This window comes from Medicago sativa, chromosome 6 (genome assembly GCF_051527215.1).
Source record: "Medicago sativa cultivar Bolivia chromosome 6, Bolivia_mono, whole genome shotgun sequence".
In the NCBI taxonomy this organism is placed as follows: Eukaryota; Viridiplantae; Streptophyta; class Magnoliopsida; order Fabales; family Fabaceae; genus Medicago; species Medicago sativa.
Window position 1 is genome coordinate 66854925 of NC_140754.1, and position 25776 is coordinate 66880700.

The window sequence follows — 25776 nt, forward strand, 5'->3', positions numbered from 1 at the left end:
CCAGGAAGAACTTCAGCTCTCCCATCATGCTCATTTCAAATTCATCCTGCATTAACTTAGAAAATTCCTTGCAAAGAGATGCATTAGTAGAACCAAATATTATATCATCAACATATATTTGCACAACAAGAATATCTTTCCCAAGGGTCCTTCTGAAGAGTGTTGTATCAACCTGTCCTCTTTTAAAATCATTTTTGATTAAGAAATTACTTAGTCTATCATACCAAGCTCTGGGAGCTTGTTTCCAGCCATATAGTGATTTCTTCAGTTTAAAAACATGGTCAGGATATTTAATATCCTCAAATCCAAGAGGTTGCTTGACATACACTTCTTCTTCTATGACTCCATTAAGAAATGCACTCTTGACATCCATTTGATATAATATTATGCCATGATTAACTGCATAGGAAAGAAGTAACCTGATTGCTTCCAATCTTGCAACTGGAGCAAAAGTTTCAGTGTAATCAATGCCTTCTTGTTGACTATACCCATGTGCAACAAGTCTGGCTTTGTTTCTTGTTACTTCTCCTTTCTCATTCAGCTTGTTTCTGAATACCCATTTTGTTCCAATAATGTTCTCATTCAGCACATCAAAGAGTCGTTGTTGAAGCTTGATCTTTCACCAATGATCTTTTGCCTGATTTGGTTGTTGTCCTATGAAGAACCAATTTGAAATCCATTCCTTATCCAAAGGAACATCTATGCAGGCGAAGCCGTATTCTGGAGCTGTTTTCTAGTCTTGTGGCATGGACATAAAACAAAGTAGTGGAGAAGGTGGTTGTACAGTTCGTACAAAGTACAATGTCAACGCTTTCGTCCAAATTGCAAGCACATGCCTTCAAACACCTTTGAAATGACCGTTCCAAAATTCCACTAATCTTTTGTTGTGTTTTCGAATCCAATAGACAACTTTTGCAGTGATGATTCTTCAATCCTTGAATCTTTTGCAAATCCAGTTGATCTTCAGCTTCTAGTGAAATGACTCTTGATGAGGCAGCTTCTGATGATGCAGCTTCTGATTGATACAGCTTCTGATAACGCAGCTTCTGATGATATGGCTTCTGGACCTCTTGTCTTCAGGAGCACTATTCTTTAGGAGCACTATTCTTCAGAAGCACTTTACTAACTTCAGGAGCAGCTTTACTTCAGGAGCGCTTTTTCTCTTCAGGAGCGAGTTGCCTTCAGAATCACTAAGCTTCAATTTTGTTGCTTCCTTTTGCTCTTTATTTGCTCACTCAGAACCAATAAATGATGTAAATTTTTGATTAAGGTCCTGTACACTTGAACAAATATTAGCTAGTCCAATTTACAATTTTTAATACCTTGTTATCATCAAAACTCTTTAAGGTTCATTGTTAAACACATTTTGTTCCAACACATACTTTTAAGTAGTTTGGGCACCATTCTAATAACATGTTTCATTTAAAGAAAATGAAACCATCCAAACTACGGACGGTGCAGTTACCATCGATGTTTTGCCAGTGTGGTGTCGTTACCATCGACATTTTGCTGCTTGTTGTTACCATCAAGGTTCGTCCACGTCTATAATTGTTTTACGCAAAAAATGTATCTTTTTTATTATAAACATCCTTTTATAAATGTTGATGTTGCTTGAATTTCATTGGGAACTCATGGCGCTATGGCTTCATTCTTTGTCATTTGTAACACCCTAAACCCTTAAAGCGATAAATAATATTAATCATACAAAAAATTTAGATGCTACTTCTTCAATAAGTCCAAAACATGCATAATTAGTTTTTCAAAATATCGCAGCGGAATAATATCATAATATCTCATCAACAGATAATGAAAATCTCCAAAGTAGCCATGCCACATATCTCATAATACATCACCAAAATAAATCTCCAATCTCAACATACTGAGTGATAAATCTCTTACAGTCATAAAAAATAAACAACAACCAGGCATCCTAATCAGAGCCCGACACTAAGACTCCAAAAGCAAAAGATGAGGTAGCTCCAAAGCTAGACTCAAGCATACTCACAAGCCAAGCAAAGCAACTAATCATGCACTCGGTTTACCCATCCATACAAATAAGGTAGGCGGTCAACCAAACGACCACTGGGGTTAGATAACATTCCACAATTAAATTATAATCAAATGAAAGTAAATACAACATACTTAATTTCAAATGATTAACCACACTTAATTAAATCGCTCACAATGAATCCCTCATTATTATTAAGCATGAAGCATACAAGCATAATATCATAACAAGTACACTTCCAACACTTCACATTTTCACCAATTTTCACCAAGTACACAAATCATCATGCCATATATTCAACTACGACACATCTAACCAAATTCAAGTGCATGTAATGCTTTTAGACATTTCTACATGCATGTGGTACCGACTGGATTCCGGAGATAATTTTACCGTATTGAACCCACTACGCAATCCCCTCCGACTAAGTATTAAACTAACTCCCCCCCGGTTATGTTCCCACTAAGACTCGATATGACAATGAATGCATGGACATGTAAGCAAAGACCCGACAATGTGATAAATTACAACATCATATTATATTACCCCTCTATCATATAATATTCCCACCAAGAACCCACGATTGAATCATCAAGTATTTACATCCATACATTTCAACAAGAGTCATAAACATACTTAACATCAACATTCATTCACCATAAATAAAACACAATCATCTCACAAACCACAGTACACAGTCGTCTCACAAACCACAATTTTCTATAAAAGATGTCATATAACTTCATTCATGATAATCAAGTATCAAACGCCAAACAATCATCATTTCATCCTACTATCATGTTTCTAGAACCATTTACAAGTTATCCAATCAAGAAAACTCATTTCAACAAAGTTCGTCTATTTTGACAACATTCATCTTTTTCTAAGTAATTCACCAAAACAAGGCATACATATTCAATCACCTCAACAAAGCATACACACATTACACATATATTCACAGTAAAATTTGTACATCCAACTCATAAGCCAATTCAGATTAATTTCAAAATTCACCTAAGTTCGTCTCCTTTTACCATTTTCCAAAAGAATTCTATTTTCAAAGCAAAACTAAGTTTAAAGCTCACTCATACCTTTCAAAATCATTTTATAATCATTAATACATAACACAAACCATAATCCTATTAATTTCCTTGAGAAAAAAAAGGTTTCGGAAAATTTTATGTTCTTGAACATTTTTCATACAATTTCAATTTGATTCACAAAACCAATCTCAATCCAATCCATTTGATGTTTTCAAAGGTTTAGAAAGCATAACAACAGTTACATACATCACAAGAATCATTTTGGAAAGTCTGTATCGACCCCCAACTACCCAGAACACCCAACACATGGGTGCTGTCACTGAGCAACTCACCATGGCTAGCTCCAGCTCGCCAGGCGAGCTGCACTAGAAGGCACAACCCAGTTTTTGGGTTTCCTCTCGGGAACCCATCCTATTTTACTCGAAAAATCCCAATTTTGATCCCCCTTTGTCCCAAATTCGTCCCCAAACTCGTTTATTAGTTAACATACATCCAAAGGCAATCAAAACAACCACAAACATGGAATCATAACCTCAATTCACATCAAAATCATCATCTAGTTCATTTTTCACCTAAAGTTCATATTTTCTCATTTTCGTTCAAACTTCACAAGCAACCACCGATTCAAATATCATCAACATACAAACATGTATAATCATTTATAAAGTGAATGTAAATATGTTCCCACAATAATCACTCATCAATTCATGGTTAACACTTAATTAAGCCAAAATTACCAAAACACCTTATCACCATCAACAACTATGAATTTAAGCACATATACATATCAATTCCATGAAGTTTAACATACCCATAATTATACACAAATTAAGAGCACGAAATTCATCATAAAAAATCACAAAAAGTCATAATTCACGATAATCACTTATGATCCATAATTGAAAAGATGAAGTTGTAGCTTAATTGATGAAAGGGAGCTATCCCCCTTACCTCTAGGTCTTAAATCCACTAGCTTAAGCTTCAATCTCCTCTCTTGCTCTCAAACCCCAAGCTTTCTCTAGCTTCCTCTTCTTTCCTCTTCTCAAAGTTTGTGATCTACTTTCTCTCTCTACCTCTTAAGTTTGTGAAATAAAATAATGAATGGTTTAGCCTAGTTTTCTCATAAGAGTTATGTATATATACCACCTTCTAACTGGGCTAGGTTTCTAATTGTCATAATGGGCTCAACATCCTGACTAACTAATTCTCAAAAGTTACTACTCACTTAATCCGCTAAACACCGAATAATTACCATCTCTAAATAATTACCCCAACTCACTATTAACTTAGTAAAAATAACCTTCTCAATAAAATTACTAATTTACCCTTACTCGCCAAATGACCAAAATACCCCTTACCCTTAGTCTAAAAATGATTAAAATACTCTTCTAGGCCAAAAACCCACTAATCCCAAATTAAATACACACAAACGCAAATAAGCACATACAAACACATGTAAACACACATAATAAATAATTAAAATAACTCTAGCTAAAAACGGGTCGTTACATTATTCATACTACCTCTCGAGTTACTCTACAATAGTTGTGAGTGTAGTATGATTGGCTAAATATGGTTATCCTACGCCATCTTGTATTCTAAATCAGTTTGGATCTAGGGTTGCTTACCATATTTGATAACAAATTTGGAAAGTGCACAAAACCATTCCATGTAACAAAGTAGTTAGTTATCGTCTCCACAAGGATCGTTATTCTTGACTCTAAAATTAACTAAACCTCTAAATAAAAACAGAAAATTTTAGGGAGTTGGCAAATTTTGTTGATTGAGAGATGAAACTAAAAAGGGTTTGAGACAATGATTAGGCGATGATTCAGATTATTCAAATCCTCATTATTTCTTTGTTGGATTAGCGCATGTTGCTAGATCAAATACCATTTACGGTTTATACTGACGACGTCGAACAATGTAAGGCCTACTCCGACTACGATTATAAGCCCCTTCTATAAGTATTGTTGTTTTGGTGCTTGTAGAGACTTATATTGTCATCAGAATTTAAGAATGTTAAGCCTAGTCATACAAGAGAAATTTTTCAGTCTCTCGTCGAACTGCTCGAGTAAATTATACATAAAGAAAGACAATATGAATCTAGAAATTCAAACCTATAATTAATCCAAGATAAAAGGAATTAAGAATGATATGTTTAAATAAGCATAATTCAAATATGCATATACATACATATATACATACATACATACATACATACATACATACATACATACATACATACATACATATATATAATATATATATATATATATATATATATATATATATATAAGAAAAATTAGTGAAAAATGATAAAAACTGTAACAAGCTGGTATAGTCTTTATGGTGCTAGAGTTCCGATGAAATTTCACTCAGTGCTAGGGTTGTTTTGATGATGTTTGTTTAGATTAGGTACTAAGTATATTGATGATTCATATTGTTTACATGTTCATAGTAGCTAGCACATATGTTAAAGCACCTAGCAATATATGATCTTTTATTCCTTCGAAGTGTCTTGTGTGTCAAGTTTTATTGAAGCTTCTTTTGAAGCTATATTAATCGAATTATGATTCGATTCATTTGTGATCTCTGTTTTGTTCTTGGTTATTCATTACATTTTGAGTCGATTCATGTAGACTATGACTCATATCACTTTGATTCGATTCAAGAAACATTTTAAATCCTTGAATCGATTCATTTGTCCTTTTTGCCGTTGTGTTTTCCCTGGTTGATTTGTATTTGTGTTCTTTGATATGATTCAATCTTCATCTGGGTTTCAATGATATAATTTATGCTCTTGTTTTTTCAATCTTGAATCGATTCAATATTAATCTAGAAAACCCTTGATTCTATTTGCATGTTCTTTGAATCGTATCAATCTTCATAGCTTCAAATCTACTTATTTTCAAATGTCTGAATCGACTCATGTTAAGTGTAATTTGATTCAGGTCATTGTTTTTGCCACTAAAATTGCACTTGTCACTCATGTCTATATATAGATTTACATACACACCCTCTAACTGTAACATCCCGCTCGTCAGTTAATGGAATATTACCAGTCAAACGTGTCAGAGGACTAAGGTTCATGGAAAGCGAGTATGACAGAGTATATTTATCAAACGATATCAGTTAAGTATGGGTTAAGTATCAGTGTCAGGTTAAACACGATTAAGACCAAGGGCATTTTGGGTATTCGCATGCAAGGAGTATAAAAGCATGTTTGGACACAAATTATTCATTTTTCATTGCTCTTTCTCTCACTAGGTTTTGAGAAAGAATTTCTCTCCTCCTTCTCTCTAGAGTCGCCCCCTTCTCTCCCTCTCTAAGCCATCAAGGCTTCCAAATACATGAAATTGGTGATCAAGCATGGAACATAGAAGCTTCATGAGCAAGAAACAACCAAGAGAATGGATTGAAGCTTGGATTCATAAGCTAGGGTTTGATCTTTGGGAAACTTGGAACTTGAAGGAATCACAAGAAACATGTTAGGTGAGTTCTTAGATAGATTAACCTTCCTTTGGGTTGTGCAATCTTAGCAAGAAAACATGATTTGTGTTAGTTTAGTTATGATGAGAACTTTAGTACCCCAAAGCAATTCTTGTTGATTACATGTTAAATTGCCATGAAATATGTTTAGAAATGTCTCTATATGTTGCTGGATGTTTATGATGCATTGCAGGATCAAATTGGCCGAGTTTTGGGTGAAAATTGCAAAATCTGCACCACAGACCCGAAGAAACTCGCTATTAGCGAAATAATTTCGCTAATAGCGAAATTTACAGAACTTACCCAGGAAGATTTCGCTATCAGCAAAAGTCTATGGCAGTGCCAACATGTTTTTGGCTTGTTGGCCCAAAGTAGGGCCGATGGTGCATTCCGAAACTTTTCTTTCATCCTTTTACAACTTTATAACCCCAAAACAACATCTAGGCGATGCACATAACATCAAATGATCCTTGAATTGAAAATCATGGCAATCTTAGCATGTATGGCAAGGATGGCACAAGAGTGCTTAAGCCGAGTTATTCAGGTAATGATGAACTAAGAAAGGGAATGCATGTAGAGCCTCGACATAGTTGTCGAGAACTAGAATGCTATGCATGTGTCTTATGTATGATAAGACGCCAAGTGTTTAGTATATTCTCTTCACACACGAACTAGAACGACCATGCAAGCATGTTAAGTCGTGAATAGATAAGTTAATCCCTTCACTATGAATGAGTATGACCATGTAGGTAGTTTATCGCTAAACGGGTAGATCACGGACCCGTGATAAACGAGCAAGTATGAATAGGTTTAACCTTTATGTAAGTATGATTAAGACTATGATGTATGTGTAGGTTACCACACATAGGATCACTTAAGGATTCGTGGTAAACGAGTATGTAATTCGTAGGTGTCATGAGAACGGGATAAGCTCCGCAAGGGGGGCCCGCACGTTACTGAGGGAGTCTGATGTGCCTTAGCTAGGTTTCCATCGGTTATGTATGGGATCGTTCTCGGGGTTAATCCACCCAGGGCTTTCCGTAAAATAAACTTAGATAATATGTTTGTACAACGCTAACATCTATGTATGAATGTTTATGACTATGCATGATTATGATTATGATTATGATATGATGTTAGACACGCATAAGTTTATAAGATAGAGCAAGATATGAATGTTATATCGATGACGATTTAGGATTCCCCGATCGTCCGGTTTAGGATCGTGTCATGAATATGTTATGTTTAGGCCTCGGTGCGTTTGGCGTACCTTGGCATAGCGGCCTTAGGTTCCCTCTAACCGCGATGACACATATGATGTAAGCAAGACCTATATGACAAGTTAAGATGAACCTATGACGGATCTAGTATGCACGACCGTCTAGGAAAGCATGACCACACACGTATAATCAACCGTCAGGTTGTATTGTAGACACGTGGTGGCCGTAGGTTTCCCCCGAGGTTACCTATAGCCTAGGGTTAGGTGGAACTCACTGAGACATTATGTCTCATCCCAATCCTTATTTGTTCCAGATAAACAGGTTGGTATGGCATGCTAGTAGCCGAATGGATATTTCAGCAAGTGTTCGTTCGTACCCGCTGCAGGATGCTATTGATTTCAAGGATGCCCTTACTATGTTTTAGACAAAGTTACGTTATACTCTTGTTGTACAAATGCTTATGATTGTATATGATATTCATTCAGAGTTTTGTTGTTGTAAGTTTTAATGTATCCAGTACTAAAGATAGCGAACATGCTAAGCTTTCTAGATACGTTTAGTATGGGCGTTACACTAACTCACTGAATTAATGTGCAAATATCACTTATGAGTCTCCAACTCTCTCCCAACTTATTCTTGAGATTAAACACTAAGATCTTTGTTGAATTTGAGGCATAGATTGCTAAGGTGCTATGAGAGTTGCACATTGGTTTCTTTCAAGGAACTTGATTGAGGATCAAGGGTCCAAAGGAAAAGAATAATCTTTTTTGACCTCCAAGGGGAATTGTGAGGGTTGTTTCTCATCTTCTCAAAGGATCAAGGGGGTCCAAGCTTTGGACATAGCAAATACAATTCGCGATCATGAAGTTCAAGGGATTGCATGGAAACTTGAGTTTCGAAGACCTAGAGGATCTCCAATTTTAAAAGGATCTGGAGATTGGTGGTAGTGTGGTTGCTTAGGATTGAAGATTAGGGAATCAAAAAAATCTTTTGTAATCATAACAATTTGTAAATATTTTTCAACATAGTGCAAGTCCTTGATAGAGGTGTTTTCTATCAAGAAGAGTGGATGTATGCGAGGACGAACAAGGGGAACCACTATAAATCACGGTGTTATTCTTCTCCCTATCCTTTTAAATTTCTGCATATTAATTGCATATGAATTATTTGTAGAAGGAATGTTAAATTGATTTTGAACTTCCCTTTTTACATCACTTAATCTCAATTTTTTCAATTGAGATTCTCACAATCTAGTTTAAAGTAAGCTTCAAACAAATTAATTCATATGTCTTGTGTTCATTAGTTTATAGTGTGATTTGTTGTTAATAAGTTTGGCTTGAGATTGTTTAGTTTTGGAATTTGAATGTATGTTTATTGATTATTGATTTGCTGTTGTAAAAATTAGGAATAAATTTTCTATATAAATAATAATCATTGTTAAAATAAAATCATCAATTAAATATTAAAGAGAATAAACAAGAGGGATAACAAGTAAACTTATCTTTCTTAAAATTGCGGTGATTTGAACTCAGTAACGGTGCCATGAACGACGATGACGGTGATGAGCAGCAGGATAGTAAACCGTTAAATAACCTGAGGCATGATGAAGTCACTGTCCTTAAGGATTTATCCGCCTCATAGCGCATATCCTCCCAGTATACAACGGGTTCTTCTCTAACATGGATCATGTCAGAGGTGACAGAACAACTTGAATATGATAATCATAGGAAAGATGTAACCCAGGAACATTGTAAGGAGAGACAACTATATTTTTGGGAGGAAAGTAGATTATTGTTATTGTTTCAATCTTGATCAAAAGCAAGTGAAAAAATTGCAACATACTTCTACTGTACGTGTATCATTAGGCCAAAAGCATAATTGTTGAGTCAAGCAAAAGAAGCCTTAATAATAGCACATTCAAGAGATATTAATGGAAAGGCAGTTACAAAATTTAGAATTAAAATTATGTTACAAAACCAAGTCAAACAATATAATTAAAATATAATAATAATTTTTAATTGAAATATTTTTCTATATTTCTCAATTAAAAACATGGGACACAAAATATTTGAAACTTTTGAAATATACTCAAAATTTACAACATTTGCTCCATAAGATTCGTTATTTGAACCTCTCAATTCAACTTTGAATCTTATTTGATATTCATTGTCTTAATTTTGTTATCATCATCGCGCACAAATTCAATAATCGTACTCTTGTTAATCCATGCTTTCGGAAAAACCTTTTGAAAAACGAAAAAACACTATTCACCCCCCTCTAGTGCACTCCCTAATTTGTCATATAGACTAATATCTGATTCTATAATCCAAACCTGTTTTTCCCATGATTTTTTTGGCACAATGAGGGTTTATAAAATAAATACTTCGGATTTTAAAATCCAAGCTCCCCTTACACATGCTTCAAGTTATAGTGTATCGGGGATCTTCATTTTATGAAATCCGATGTGCATATTTTTTAGATTTTACAATCCGAATTGGTGAAAATCCGAAGGTATGTATGGTAAAGATGAATACAATTGACAAGTCTTATCTCAAATGACAAAAATAGTAAAATTGCTAAGCTGAACACCGTAAGAGAGAATCGAACCCCGACCCGTTCACTTGTTTGTACATCAGTTTCAACTTTCAATGGTTATTATTATTTCGTCTATCTACCAAAAAATAAAAATACACCTATATATAAATATACTATCACTCCAAGTCTCCCATAAAATGTTACTCTCTTTTCCATTTATACATTGCTCTTCATGTGTATGAATTCATCAACGAAATAAGTTATGTTGAGACAAGGAGTAAGATATTTGTTGTTTTTTTATAAATAAATAATTTATAAATAACAAAAAGAGGATAAATTACATATTTTTTCAAGGAAGAATATAAACTACACATGTCATCATGTGTTCATTATTCATGCCTCCCTCACCCCCTCATGAATCATGAATATTTTCCTTAAACGACATGATTCATCATAAATGAATAAAAATCCCTCCAACTTTCCTTAAAAAAAATAAAAAATAAATCCCTCCAACTTTCAACTCTATTTCATTCTTCTATCCCAAAAAACCCAAACCTCATTTCATTTTCTTCAATTCTTCCCTTAACTTCTCCCAATGACATCTCCAACAACACTCTCCCATTACCATCTCCCTCTTTCTTCCTTCAAAACTCATAAACCAATACACTCTCTTTCTCTTTCACTCTCACGTGTTCCTATTCGTCCATTACAATTCCAATTCCAACCAAAATCACTATCATTATCACGTTCACGTTTTCTTCTTTCTCAATCTCTACCACGTGCTTATATCACTGGACCCGCGTCCGACCCGAATGTAGCTGAACCGGATCCGAAAGTTGATGGGTTGCAGCAAGAGGAAACGGTTATACCGAAAGTTGTAACATGGGAGCTGCTGGGTTTGCTTTTGTTTAAGCATAAATTTCGGATTGCTGTTTGTGTTGCTTCTCTCTTTGCGTGTACTGCTTGTACTCTATCCATGCCCATTTTTTCTGGTAACTTTTTTTTGTTTTCTTCTGATTATGATCTTTTTGTTTTTTGTATTTTTATGATTATGATTGCGTGTACACTCCATTCCTTCTATTTATCTAAGACTAACACACTAACATGAAGGTGTGTTGTGTCTGGTGTCTAATATATGTCGTGTCTGGCGTACGTCAGTGTCGGACTTGACGGACACATGTGGTATATTCAATTAATTGTCAGGTTAATAGTTATTTTCGTCGGTAGCCATAATAGTCTATGTATTAAAATTTTAAAATAGTACCCGATTGTAGATTATGTTGGTTAAAATAGTTTTTTTTACGTTAAAATGCTTTGTTAATGTTGTCATATTAGTTGATAATATACTTAATTATTATCATATTAGTTCTTAGTCCTTACTTACTGTTAAATCAATTCTTATATGAAAGAGTTCATGTTAGCGTTGAGTGACTCTATTAATGTCAGGGACTATTTTTACTAGCAAAGTACAAAACCGGGACTATTTTGAAGTTTCATACATTGAGATACTATGATGGCTACTCGTTACACATTCAGGGACTATTATCCCTTAATTGTTTTTTTTTTTTCTTTCTTTTTCTTTCAAATTTGTACTTGTGTCGACGTATCTCTGTCATTGTTGTATCCGGTATCCAGCGTCCCCCTTTGCGTTAGTGATTTATAGTTTGTGAGTTTAATTTGTATGAGATAAATTTATATGGTTGAAATTTTTAAAACGGTTTATGATGAATTGATAGTGTAAAAAGTCTTTGACTAAACCATCAAATTCGTCACCGAGTTTGTAGGACAATCTCAAATAGGTATTTTTGCATTATGAATATTCAAAAAAAGGTCCTTAAATCTGTCAAATTTTACTCATATTAGTTTCTGACAGCATGGTAAGGACTAAATTGATAATACGTGGTTAAATACAGATACCAAATTGATAGTAAATTGTTAAAGGGTAGTGTTAACTTGTGCCCTTAGGACATATGTTAAGAAATCCAAAAAAAGAAATATTTCCTTAAACTTTGTGCATTCAATTCATTAAAACATTAAAGATTCAATTTAATGCACGCATTCCAATACATTATTTCTACATTTGGCTTCTAAACTTGTGCCTTAAGGGCACAAGTTAACATTTTCCGTTGTTAAAATATAGGATCCAAATTCCTATTTGACAGTTTAATAGAGTTACATGCTTTTTTAAAATGTTCAGAATCTCAGGTGTTAGTTACAGTCAGTATAGTATGCAATTGAATAGTAGTCAAGTTGGTTAGGAAGTTAGTTAGACCAATTGTTACATTATAGTATGCAATTTCAGGGACTATTTGACAGCAGTCTACAAACTCAAAGACAGTAGTTTATTCAAAATTCTTCACAGTGAAAATCCATATGTATTATGATATTTATAGAGTTTAATTATGATGCACTTGTAATCACAATCCATCATTTCTATATCTTTATAATAAATATGATTAAAGTCAAATATTTGTAATAATCTAATGGTTATGATTGATTGACGGTGTAAAAAATCTTTACACTGACATACAAATTAAATTAAATCCAAATTTTTTAATGTATTGTCAATGTAAAAGGTATTAGACTTTTAGTACATCGCGATCGGTCAATCATATGTATGACTTAGAAATTATTATGACAAAAATCAAATGTTTCTATTGTTCTAACGGTTATGATCGTGTAAAACACCTCTTTACACCAAAAACATATATGAATTTAACCAAGTAATTGGGGTCAAGTGGTTAATGAGTTCCCCCAGGACAAATTGCTCAGGAGAACCCAAGTTCGATTCCTGGGTGGAAAACATTTTGGTCAAACTTTACTTAACTTTGATCCGAACACAGCCCCTTCTCCTGGGAACGAGAGGGTTACACAAAAAGCAAAAATTTCCGTCTTTTCTTGTGTTTTTCCTTTCAGAAATTTAAGTTGTCAAGTTACTCACTGAACAATAAAAGGCAATGCTAGAATTCTTAAAACCTGTTGAAAAAATCACCCCTAAAGATAGGTGGAAATAGTTGGTGTTTTATTCTATTTTTAATCAAGAAGACAATAAACATGACTTATGCAACTTGGCATATATATAGGTAAGTTGCTTAGGTAAGTTTTTCATGTTTTCGTAAAAAAACCCAATATATTAAAAAAAAAATGGTTTAAAAGATTCACCACTGAAAATAGGGGGAACTAGTTGGTGGTGGTTTTAGCATATAAATTTAACATTTATAGAGAGTATGAGACAGTAGCTACAATCCTACCATGATCAAATATAATGTTTATACAAAGTTATTAGACATAGTACCTACAACGAGAGTTTTTTAGGTGAACCAAGGTATCTCATAACCAAGAGTCAGAAAAAATCTCTAAATTACTGAGATTTATTTAGGGGATGATTTTTCTTACTCATTAAATGAGAGTCACCACCTTTTGTATGACAACTTGCGTGTAGACGTTGCTCATCTGACTACTTTTCTATTGCGTCACATTAGTTCCCTTTCAGAATTTTGATGATTAATTAGACTAACCGTTAGTGTATTTTAATTTTAAGGACTAATATCATGTTGTTGTATTCGTAGGACGGTTTTTTGAAGTTCTTATTGGTGTCAGACCCGAACCGTTGTGGAGTCTTCTCAGTAAAATGGGAGTTCTGTATGCACTAGAGCCGCTTTTTACTGTTATTTTTGTTATAAACATGAACATAGTATGGGAGAAAGTTATGTCAACACTAAGAGCTCAGATCTTTGGAAAAATATTGATTCAGAAGGTAAAATCAATCTATACAAACTTTCCTGTTCATTTTTATTAGTTATTTATTAATGTCTCGGTCGTTTAATCATATGCAGTTCTTTTGATTTATGCAGGTTGAATTTTTTGACAAATACAAGGTGTGTATATGGAATCATTCAAATTATACGTGCTTTCATTTCGCAATGTTTGTTAATCTCTTGATGCATTTTTCTTGAGACTTAGAGACGGATGAGACACTAGGTCATACATTCCTTGGTCAGGATTCGAACACTGTCTCTTTAGGTTACAAAGCAAGGCAGTTATTACTGTGCCAGTACCCTAAAGATAAATAAAAAAATTATTTCACGAATTTTACTAAGCTATATAATACTATTCTTTCCTTTTCTTTATAGTATTTTATTGGAGTTGGTGCAAAACTTATTGCAGTTACTTTGGTTTATTCTTGTAGGTAGGGGAAATCACTGGTTTGTTAACATCTGATTTGGGCTCCCTTAAAGATCTTGTCAGTGAGAATGTTTCAAGGGATCGCGGATTCAGGGCATTATCTGAGGCAAGCAACTCTAGATCAATGAGAAGTGAGCTTTATATTTCTCATGTTTAAGCATGTGTATGGTTCATTCCTTTATCACTTTGTTGGGATGATTTTCCTTCATTTCTTGAATAGTGGTTTTTGTATCACTGTTATTTTGTTCGAGCATGGAAGAATTTCTTCCTTCTTTTATTGTCACTCAGGTTGCATTAATCCATATTTTGATTTACCTATTGATGGTCATGTTTAATTCTGTGTCGGTTTTCCTTGTATTTCTGTAGGTCACTGGAACATTATGCATACTTTTTACTCTATCCCCTCAACTGGCTCCAATTCTGGCTGTTCTGATGATTGCAGTTTCCATTTCAATCGGTAAATTTCTATTGTGTTTGATGATAACAACTCATGACCAGTCGTTTTAGCCTTTTAGTTACTGTTATGAAACAGAGGCTATTAATAACAACGCTATAGTGTCTTAAAAAAAAAAAAAACAACGCTATAGCTTAGCGGAATTTGAACAAATCGCTATTGTTCTGCAATACAGTATTTGGTATAAAATGTTGTCAAATTTCGGCTATAGTAGCGCTATAGCACTGTTGCATAGAGTAATTTGAACAAGCCTCTATTTTCCACGATCTGTGATTAACAAATAATGCTTTTAGGTTTCCTTAAACAATGCTCAGCCGAAATATAATAATCCTGCACGTATTCCTCCATTCCCAAACATTAGGGCAATATGTATCAAAATTTTTAAAATAATTCACTTGTATGAACTGAGTATATAGAATGAATAAGAATTTCATCACTATATAATAAAAAAAATTGCGCCGTGATATTTTTCATTTCTACCTTTTCCCTGTTGTTGATTTTTTTTTTTTTTGGTTTACTGAAGCTATCTACAAGAGATCAACTGTGCCTGTTTTTAAATCACATGGTTTGGCCCAAGCATCTATATCTGATTGTATATCAGAAACATTTTCTGCTATTAGAACAGTGAGTTCCTATTAATTCATATTATGATAAGCATTTTAAAGGCTTGGATTGGTAATTAACAGCTAAAACAGTGACTTACATACTTACAGGTTCGATCCTTTAGTGGTGAAAAGCGCCAAATGGCTATGTTTGCTAATCAGGTGAGCTTATTAAAAAATCTATAGCTGTTGTCAGAAACGTATGACAAGCTCTAGATACTTAAATGTTGATTATGGGATCCATACAGGTTCTATCTTTCCAATCGAGCGGTATAAAGCTTGGAACTTTCAAATCTATAAACGAATCCTTGACTAGAGTTGCTGTTTATATTTCTTTAACTGCACTATATTGTCTCGGAGGAAGCAAAGTTAAGGCGGTAAGAAATTCTATATCGTGTCATCAAAATAAGTCTTTCTCTTATCATTTCTTTTCCGAGGATTTTCCATTCCATCATTGAAATCATTCAGAACTTTATATGAGTTGCTGTTATTTCTTGCTCTCAGGGTCAACTCTCTGTTGGAACAATGGCGTCTTTTATTGGATATACTTTCACTTTGACATTCGCTGTAAGCAAATTGAGTTACTGACTTCTTAATTTACTTTGTTTCATCTTCTCTTTGCTGTCTGATATTATTATGTCCTTCAGGTTCAAGGATTGGTTAATACTTTTGGAGATCTTCGTGGAACTTTTGCGGCTGTTGAGAGGATCAACTCTGTTTTGTCTGGAGTTCAAGTTGACGATGCCCTTGCCTACGGCTTAGAAAGAGAACTGAAACAAAAAGCAGTGAACGATGAAAACTACAAATTATTCTTCTCTAATGGTTCTGCTGAGAAAAACCAAAATAATCATTTGCATTACATGTCAGCATTAAAAACATCAAGCAATGTGTTTAGTTTAGCTTGGTCTGGAGATATTTGTCTTGAAGGTATCTATCACTATTGCAATTTTACTATCCCTGTTGTCTTGTTTTAATGTATGACTTTTCAATGTCAACAACCATGTTTGCTAATGTTCTAGAAATGGGAGCTTCTTCTTGCTTTTTCCTTTCTAGTTATGAACAGTGTTGTCAATTGGAGATTGCGGAAAATAGCGGGCTATTCAAGTCCTGCTACGCAACAGTGCTATAGGCGCTATTTCAAATGATTTTGTACTAAATAGCATATCGCGGATCAATAGTGATTTGTTTAAAGTCCGCTGTGCAATAGCGCTATAGCCACTATTTAGCAACACATGTTATGAGATGAACTTCCGAAGTTCCATAACTAAATGGATTAATTTTCTTGTGGGACTTCGACTGTGCACGATTGTTTATGCTTCCAAAGTCCAAAGTCCGCTGTGTAATAGCCGCTATAGCTCAAAATTAATTTTATGCTTGTCGGTATATTCATATCATATTTCTCAAAATTTTAATTATATAGGACCTTGAGGAAGACATATAATCATTCATTTTCAGTCTTAATTATTTACATTAGTACTTTGAGATGGTTAAATATTACATTAGCATGATAGATCTGATTTACTCTGTGACATGTACTTTTTCCTTCTGTCAATGACTATGCCTGTAAAATACTGCAGATGTGTATTTCTCTTATCCTTTAAGGCCAGATGTGGAAATTTTAAGTGGCTTAAATTTAAGACTAAAATGTGGAACTGTAACTGCACTGGTTGGTGCTAGTGGTGCGGGAAAAAGTACGATAGTACAGTTACTGTCTCGTTTTTATGAGGTTTGATTTCTATTTCAGAATTTGTTGTGACTTAAAGTTTCATTTAATTTCTGTGTGTTAAAATTAAGATGGTCTAAGTGAGTTTTATTTCTGTAGCCAACAAGAGGTCGTATAACAGTTGGTGGAGAGGATGTGCGGACATTTGACAAAAGTGAATGGGCCCGGGTTGTTTCTATCGTAAATCAAGTATGAAAACTATAGAAGGAAAAAGAAATCCATGATTTATATCAAACACATCGCTCGTTCACTAATAATATTATGATATGACAGGAACCTGTTCTGTTTTCGGTGTCTGTTGGCGAAAATATTGCATATGGGCTTCCAGATGACGATGTTTCTAAAGACGATGTGATTAAGGCAGCAAAGGCTGCAAACGCCCATGACTTTATAATTTCACTTCCACAGGTTGGTTTGTCTTATAGGTATGCAAATTATTTTATATACAGTATATAAAACTATTACCTTATTGTTGATCGTTTTTGGAAAGGGCTATGATACACTTGTTGGTGAGCGTGGAGGCCTACTGAGCGGAGGACAAAGACAGGTAAAACACAGTTTTCCATAGCATGATATATCATGTTCGTGCACGAGTGAATACATAATATTTGTGTTCCTAAATTGCAGAGAGTTGCCATTGCCCGAGCTCTACTGAAGAATGCTCCCGTCCTTATACTTGACGAGGTGATATTTTCCGTTTAATTCTTCGTATTTGCTTGTACTTTCACTTAGTCCTAACAATAAGGAGGTTAGATTTACCTGGAAGCAGGCAGAGCAACATGCAGCCATGTTGTTCTTTAAGTTGACATCATTCCGACTGTGTCCTAGTTTGGATAAACTTCGAGCTTATGGTTGCTTTTCAACTGAAATAAATTATAAAGGTTTTGAACATCGAGAAAAATCTGTTATTATAAGATTTCTTTAGAAGTTTATCCAAACTGAATCCAGTGTTGTTACTCACGGATCACATAAATATAGTGGTTTATTCAAATTACACTATGCTATAGTGTCTCTATTCAAATTGCGTACTATGGAACAATCGCGGTTTAAGAAATTTCTTGAGAACGCTTGACAGAATCTTTATATGCCACATCAACTTAGATATTCTTTCCTGATGCAGGCGACAAGTGCTCTAGATACCGTCAGTGAGCGATTGGTCCAAGAAGCACTTAATCATTTGATGAAGGGAAGGACAACATTAGTCATAGCTCACAGATTAAGCACAGTTCAAAATGCCCATCAAATTGCACTCTGTTCAGAAGGGAGGATTGCTGAACTAGGCACTCATTTTGAGTTATTGGCTAAGAAGGGCCAATATGCATCACTGGTTGGAACTCAAAGGCTTGCATTTGAATAAATTATTATGGTCTTCTTAGTGTTTACTTTTATACCAAATCATAATATTAATTAATTATTTAATAATTTAATAATATATACAAAAGCACACTTTCATAGTAATAGCAATTTTTCACAATTGTTAATAAAAAGTCATTGTTGAAATATTAGCTTAAAATATCAATTCCTTCAACACAAAAAAAAAAAAAAAAAAAACTTAAAATATCAATTAATTTCTACCCATTTATGTCTACATACACCTGCACCAATTAAACTAACAAAAGACATGACATTTTCATTTATTTGCAATTTTGTCACTACTTAAGTTAAAACGAAAAAGTGAGAAAAAAGAGAAACATTTTTACGATGACAAATTTTTCCCTACTAAAAATAAATATATTTTTATAATTTACACATCTTAATCTGATGTTAGTTTTATTTTAATTTTTTTTAAGGAAGTTTTATTTTAATTTTAATTTTAGTTTTAATCTTATCTTCATTTTAATCCAATTTTCTTATAAACATTTTAATCCTAATTAAAATCTAATCTTAAAGTTAATCTTATCTATCTATAATATACAAATAGAACACACATTTAAAGAAGTTTTTGACAAAGTGTCAATCAACATTATTGTTGCAACATCAACTAAAAATATCATTTAATCTCTACATATTTATTTCTACACATTCCTTAGAAAGGAAAAAATCTACACATACACAAATCACACTAACAAGCGACATCACATTTTCATTTAGTTGTAGTTTTGCCGCTACAAACGTTAGAATGAACAAAGTCCTGATAAATTTGTAGTTTTGCCGTTACTAAAGTTAGAATGAACAAAGTCTCATAAACTTAATTCAATTGATAAAGACGCCACGTAATATATGCAGCGGCTGAGATTTAAACCCTGCACACACCATTTATGGGGATTACGTACTAAAGTTAAAAAGAAATAAACATTTTTATTGAGTAACATAAATATATTTACTTTTTTCTTTCAAAGTCAAAATTTCATAAAAAAAACGTCTTATAATGTGCACGTGTTGAAACAGTAAAAAAAAAAATGGACAGAAAGTGTGAGAATAAAGGAACATACCTTAAATACCTTTAAGAAGAAAAAAAAATAGTATGTTATTGTGAAACATTGTCGATGTGATACTATGATTTACATTTTAACGTTGTTTTTGTTTTTTTTTGACGCAACACTTTAACGTTGTTAGTTCTCAATAAATAAGCATAACAAATTATAAATTGTAACTAACATATTCAACGATTTTCTCTATATGGTGCATATGGGTTCTCAATACTAGAATGGAGCTGAATAATTTGAACACTTGAGGTTGCTTGAGAAGTATAGCACAACAAGGAGAAACAACAAAACAGAAAGGCCTAATCTTATGTTTATCGAAAGATATTATTATAAGTCCTAGCTCAAGTGGTAAAATGTTGAAATTGTTAGGTCGGACACCATGGTTTGAATCCTGGCACCTCCACTTGTTTGTGTGTGAGTTTGTGAGTTAAAAACCATCAAGTATATTTGTAAATTACTTCCATTATATTTTTAAGGAATAATAATTTCTCATGAACAATTATTTTTATTAAAAAAGATCTCCAAACAATGTAAAAGACAAATGTTATAATGCAGGGTAAGGGAATGCTTCTGCACAAGTTGCATTGTTGTTAGAGATTAGAGAAGTGTTATACAGCAAGTTTCTTACTTACCAAAATCGTTCTTACATAAATGATACATGCATGCTCTTGTGAGCTTGCTATGAACTAGTTTTGCAGTTCAGTGATAACTTGTGATCTTTGATTAAAATGTTGACGCATACAAGTTAATGCTTATGCAATAGAAAAAAGTTATTTTTGTGTTATCTTTTTATTAATTCAATGATGAAGTGCGTGACTGGATTGATGGTAAGTTTGACGAAATCACGACGACTATAATTAGTTCAAAAACTATTATGCTATAATTTTTTCATTTAGAACTACATTTTACATTTTCTTCTTTTCTTCATAACAAACCTTTGTTAAGAAAACTAGCTATCACATCCTTTAAGAAAATAGAAGCAAATCTTATGACCAGAAAATCATATTATAATATTGATTTAATTCTAAATGCAGTAGGTATTTTCAAGTCATTCCATAATATTATGCACAAAAGAAACAAAAACAATGCATTATAAGTTGCTGTATTGTATTGAATGTACAACAATATTGGAAGATGATTTTGAAGAAAACTTCCAAAGTATTAGAAACATTAAAGAAGACATTGACTATAGTGTCATCATGAATGAGAAGTCATGCCTCCAATTTTGCATATTCTTATCTAAGTATAATAACTCATTCTGCTATTTAATTTTTTTTTTTTTTAAAAGTCGGTATCCGATCCAAGGACCGATTAATTCGAGTGAACCAATCCCACCATCCACTTGCGGGACCCATTTAAAGCTACAACAAAACCTTGTATGGACTTGCCCACTGGAATTGACACCAGAAGGAATCAGACATGAGATCTTGCGTGGAGCACACTATAATATGCAGTTCTATATCTCGTTTTGTAATGAGATTTAAACTCTTATGATGAAGAAGAAATGGAGATTACAGCATTTAGTTCAGCAAGACACTCAGTAGGTAGACCAAGGAAGGAATTCATTAGGAAATCATCAATAGGATCAACTGTTGCCACACCAACCAGTCTGCACTTTCCTTCTTCATCCAATCTCATGCCTCTTCCACTCTTCATAGCCCCCTTTGATTCTTCAGATGTCAACACTGTCTTCACAAGTAGTGGTGGAGCCTTATATATACTACCAGCAGAAAACAAGAACTTGGCCTTAAACTCAAGATCAACCTTGTAAGAAAAAAATAAAAATTAATAAACCATTAACTATGAAGCACGGACACAGACACCGGAACACGACACTGATACGGATACATCAACACCAGTAAAATTTTGAGAAAATAACATAATTCAATATAATCACATATGTCGGTGTCCAACACGACACATGTCAGACACCAGGACATACTATCAATTAGAGATGTATGTGCAACATAGTCCAGTAACAATTGGATTTGACTCTCATCAAAATTACAGAACACCCTAAATGTTTAGTCCTTCAAGAGTTCAGTCTTCAAATCTACCTTTCGTTCGTTAGTTTAGTCATTGAATGTCTTTTCCGTTAGTCAGTTAGTTAACAAAATTACTAACAAAAGACACAATTAAGAAAGTTTTTTGCTATTTTAATATTATATACTAGGACTATATTGACATCATCTGACATATTACAGTGACACTAATAACTATTTCACAACCAATAACTCGAGGATTTAGACTCCCTCTTCGAATATTACAGGATCAAATTCTTACCATTGATACCAAAAACTTGGACTCTTTCTCTTGATATCACAAGAACAAACTATTATCATTAAACTGGCACATTGTAGACTAGAGTTTGAGATTGTTTACTTTGTATTCTAAAGTGAATCACTTGATGAGCTAAATGCAATCATATCTCAATTTGGTGTTTATTAAAAATATTTGAGTCCTGCTAACTAGTATTCTCTGAGTACTGAATAAAAGATAAAAAAAAAGTAAGTTTTACGGTGAAAACAACATTTTTTGCACTTTTAAATATTTGATCACATATATTTCAAAAAATTCTTACTATATTTGTTTCCTTAACTGGTAACCCTAGAGTACTAGTTAACATTTTCCAAAAAATCTAAGGGATACATATAGCTAGGTAGAATAAAGACCAAGTGCCACTAAAAGGTGTAGACACATACTGCACAATTAGAATTGAAGTACTATCTTTATAGCTTATATGGCTTACCTTGCCAGATTCTTGATTGATACTTCCTTGAAAAGCTTGTGGAACAATATCAATCTTCAAAAATGGTGGCAATGACAAACCAAGAAACTTTGTTGTAGAGCTTGTTAATGATGGAATATACAATGTATCAAGATCAAATGAAACAAGAATGTCATTGTTATCTGAATTTTGTGTTTCCTTTGCACCAAAACCAGTTCCTATTCCTCCTTCAGCATCATATTCGAAATCCGGATATCTTGAAATTCCAAGCTTGCAAGCACTTTTTGTCTTGAAATTAATAGTGTATGCCTTATCATTTGATGGAGTTTCAATTGTTTTGGAAATTGTTTTGTTTTGTTTTTCACTTGAGGGAGTTGAAGAGAAGATGATGATGTTTTTTCTTGTGATGTTTGATTTCTTGATATGAAATTTGCATTGTATTGGTGGACTTGAGAAATTTATCTTAGAACTCATTAGTGTTTATAATTTTTTGATGAATGAAAAATAGGAAGTTGAATTCTAGAAATTTATTATAGTTGATGAGAAACCATTTTAATAAGAACATGAGGTTATTTTGGATTGTGGCGATATGAATCTTATCTCTTTATTTGAGGTCTCAAAAACTTGGTTGGTACTTGGCAATTCAATGGTCCAAAACAATTTTGTTTTTCAAAATGGAAACGGGCTTCTTTGAGAAATTGGGTTACTATGCTCATTTTTTATTTTTATTTTTTTAGCATATTATACTACAAAATGTAGATTTTTTTTACCATATTATACTAGAAGATGTCACTTTTTAATGGTGAGTAATCTCTACTAAAAATGTGGATATTTTCCTCTTATTCAATTTTTTTACATACGCAAAAACCATAAAGTAAATTGTTGACCACTTGTTTAAGGGTTTAAATTCTATACGATTTAGATAAATCTGTTCACTCAAAATTGGTAAAAATTAATGCATCTCACGAAATTTTAAATTAAGTATTTACACATTCATAAAATTTAAATAACTTTTTTTCAAAAATATCAAAACTACTAAAAATCCTAATCAAAATTTTAAAGTTCATATATATAAATTATATTTTCAATTGATTATTATAAAAAAAAATGCTCTATGATCGGAGACTCAAAAATAAAAAATTGTCCTGCGCAAAAAAATAGAAAAACATGAGTTAAATAAAAAAATTGGTCTCTTAGAAAAAATAGTTCTATTAATACCCATTTTGTTTTGGAATGTGGGGATGGAAATTAAAATTGGTCTCAAAGAAAGATATTGAGAAAATTGGTCTCTTCGATAAGTATATGCTGTCATAAAGTAAAAAGAGTGATGAAAAACTATAACAAATTAAAAAACAAATCTATCATGAAAAATGCAAACAACTTAAGAATTAGACACAAACCAGTCAAATAATTCACCAAACACTCAAAGAAACGTGTTAGAAGTCACAAGTCAAAAACATGTCAAAAGTTTTCTATAAAAAATAACATGTCAAAAGTCAGCAAATTACTTAAATAAAACACAAAGATTGAATTGCTAGCTTTGTTAATGAAGTCACCTTAAAACAAATGAAATTGAAGAAGACAATTCTGATGAAGTATATTTGATGATGCAAAAGTATAACTTACCTTTGGTTTACCCATTTCTCCGTTAGATAAGGCTGGTGATAGATTAGTAATTTAAAGATTAAATTAGGAGTTTATTTTAAGGTAAATGATAATAAAAGTTCTTGAGACACTGGGTTAAAAAACAAATGTAATAAAAATATATTAGAGCTTGTATAATCAAACTTTTAATAGTATAAAAACATTAGGGTTAAATATGTTTTTGGTCCCTATAAATATGTCAACTTTTCGTTTTAGTCCCTCTAAAATTTTCCTTCAACTTTTAGTCCCTATAAAATTTTCAATCTTCATTTCTGGTCCCTCTTTTAAAGTAAACTCATATGCAGAATTAATATTATTTAATAAAATTTTCCAGAAAAATTCAAAATATTATAAGAATCACTCCAAAAAACATTCAGAATTTTTTAACAAAACATGAATTTAATATGAATTTTTATATTTTTTACGGTTAAAAATTCATATTTAATTTGTGTTTGGTTGAAAAATTCTAATTTTTTTAAGGAATTTTTTTTAGAATACTTTACACATTTCTTCACAATTTCATTAAAAAATATAAAAATTAAATTAAAAATAGGGACCAAAAGTAGTGATTGAAAATTTTATAGGGACTAAAAGTCGAAGGAAAATTTTAGAGGGACTAAAACGAAAAGTTGACATATTTAAAGGACTAAAAACATATTTAACCCAAAACATTATTTTCAATGTAAAATTTTCATTTAGTCACTTTAACCGATGCTTTAGATTCACCGGATAGTGCTACTCTTACTTTAAAAACAAAAACACAGAATCGATTGATAATAAAGATCTTGCGTAGTTTGTACGATATGATAGATTAAAGTTTAGTGTCATGATTTTATGAGAAAAATATCATCATAAATAATGAAGGGTTACTACATGTTTATCCCCCGTAATATTAGCGATTTCTGATTTACCCTCTATAAAAATAAAAATTGTTTAGATTTCAACCATGTAATTTGAAGATTATTTGGGTTTAAACCTTTAGGGCATCAAATTACAAAATTTAAGGGACTTTCGCCTTGTGTATACTCCTGTAATATTAGTGATTTTCGATTTACCCTTTGCAAAAAAAATTGTTTAGATCTCAGTATTCTTTGGTTTTAGACCTTCGCGAATTTTGACTATACAAAATCGATGATATGACAAGGGTAAACCGAAATTCTCTCAAATTTCATAGTTTACCCCTGTCATATCATCGATTTTGTATAGTCAAAATTCTTGAAGGTCTAAAACCAAAGAATATTCAAATTAAAGGGTTGGGATCTATGTTAGAAATTTTGGTCTTCCATTGATTTATAAAATTAAACATTGGTTGAATGGTCTCTTGATGGGTCTTGGAATATCTATATTGTGATCAATAAATATTAGACATCACATGGTAGGTGTACTTGAATAATGTAGCCTATAGTTGAATGAATCCATGATGGGTGGAACCATTCAACTCTTTATGAAAGAGTATGGTTTGATACCTTGTGACTATTCATGAAAGAACTGGTAGAACCATTGTAATCCTACATGAAAGGGTAGGTCCCCTCTCCACTTTCTCTATCAACATGTCTTGGGGCATATGCAAAAGATTATCCATGTTATTACACACTTACCCATAAAAAATTGAGAAAGAAGGAGAGGAAGATCCTATCTAACATAATTGGAGTTCAAGATCATCAAAGAGCATACATACATGTTGACAATCAATGGCTTCAAGAGGTAAGTTCTAAA

The 25776-nt window shown here is 32.8% G+C and overlaps 2 protein-coding genes across 2 annotated transcripts; one reads left to right on the forward strand and one right to left on the reverse strand.

The window, feature by feature from the left end:
• The first annotated feature begins 10666 nt into the window (after positions 1-10666).
• ABCB28 (non-intrinsic ABC protein 8) lies at positions 10667-18749 on the forward strand. Its single transcript, XM_085718568.1, has 16 exons — positions 10667-11290; positions 13868-14055; positions 14153-14176; positions 14488-14589; positions 14850-14940; positions 15461-15561; positions 15651-15701; positions 15788-15916; positions 16044-16106; positions 16187-16466; positions 17117-17265; positions 17362-17451; positions 17536-17670; positions 17753-17809; positions 17890-17946; positions 18383-18749. The coding sequence occupies exons 1-16, from the start codon at positions 10894-10896 to the stop codon at positions 18617-18619; spliced, it is 2151 nt and encodes a 716-aa protein (XP_085574694.1). The 5' UTR covers positions 10667-10893; the 3' UTR covers positions 18620-18749.
• A 2000-nt stretch (positions 18750-20749) lies between these two features.
• Positions 20750-22937, reverse strand: LOC146916474 (ATP-dependent Clp protease ATP-binding subunit). Its single transcript, XM_085718569.1, has 2 exons — positions 22438-22937; positions 20750-21452 (listed from the first exon to the last, which is right to left on the reverse strand). Exons 1-2 carry the CDS (start codon positions 22888-22890, stop codon positions 21177-21179), a joined length of 729 nt encoding a protein of 242 aa, XP_085574695.1. The 5' UTR covers positions 22891-22937; the 3' UTR covers positions 20750-21176.
• Between the last annotated feature and the right edge of the window lie 2839 nt (positions 22938-25776).

Excerpts from the sequence above, each read along its gene's own strand:
- ABCB28 (XM_085718568.1), top strand. The coding sequence starts at position 10,894 with ATGACATCTCCAACAACACTCTCCCATTACCATCTCCCTCTTTCTTCC. Across the intron at positions 14,056-14,152 it reads GAAAAATATTGATTCAGAAG|GTTGAATTTTTTGACAAATA; the intron begins GTAAAATCAATC and ends TGATTTATGCAG. Across the intron at positions 15,702-15,787 it reads TGGCTATGTTTGCTAATCAG|GTTCTATCTTTCCAATCGAG; the intron begins GTGAGCTTATTA and ends GGATCCATACAG.
- LOC146916474 (XM_085718569.1), bottom strand. The coding sequence starts at position 22,890 with ATGAGTTCTAAGATAAATTTCTCAAGTCCACCAATACAATGCAAATTT. Across the intron at positions 21,453-22,437 it reads TCAATCAAGAATCTGGCAAG|GTTGATCTTGAGTTTAAGGC; the intron begins GTAAGCCATATA and ends TTTTCTTACAAG.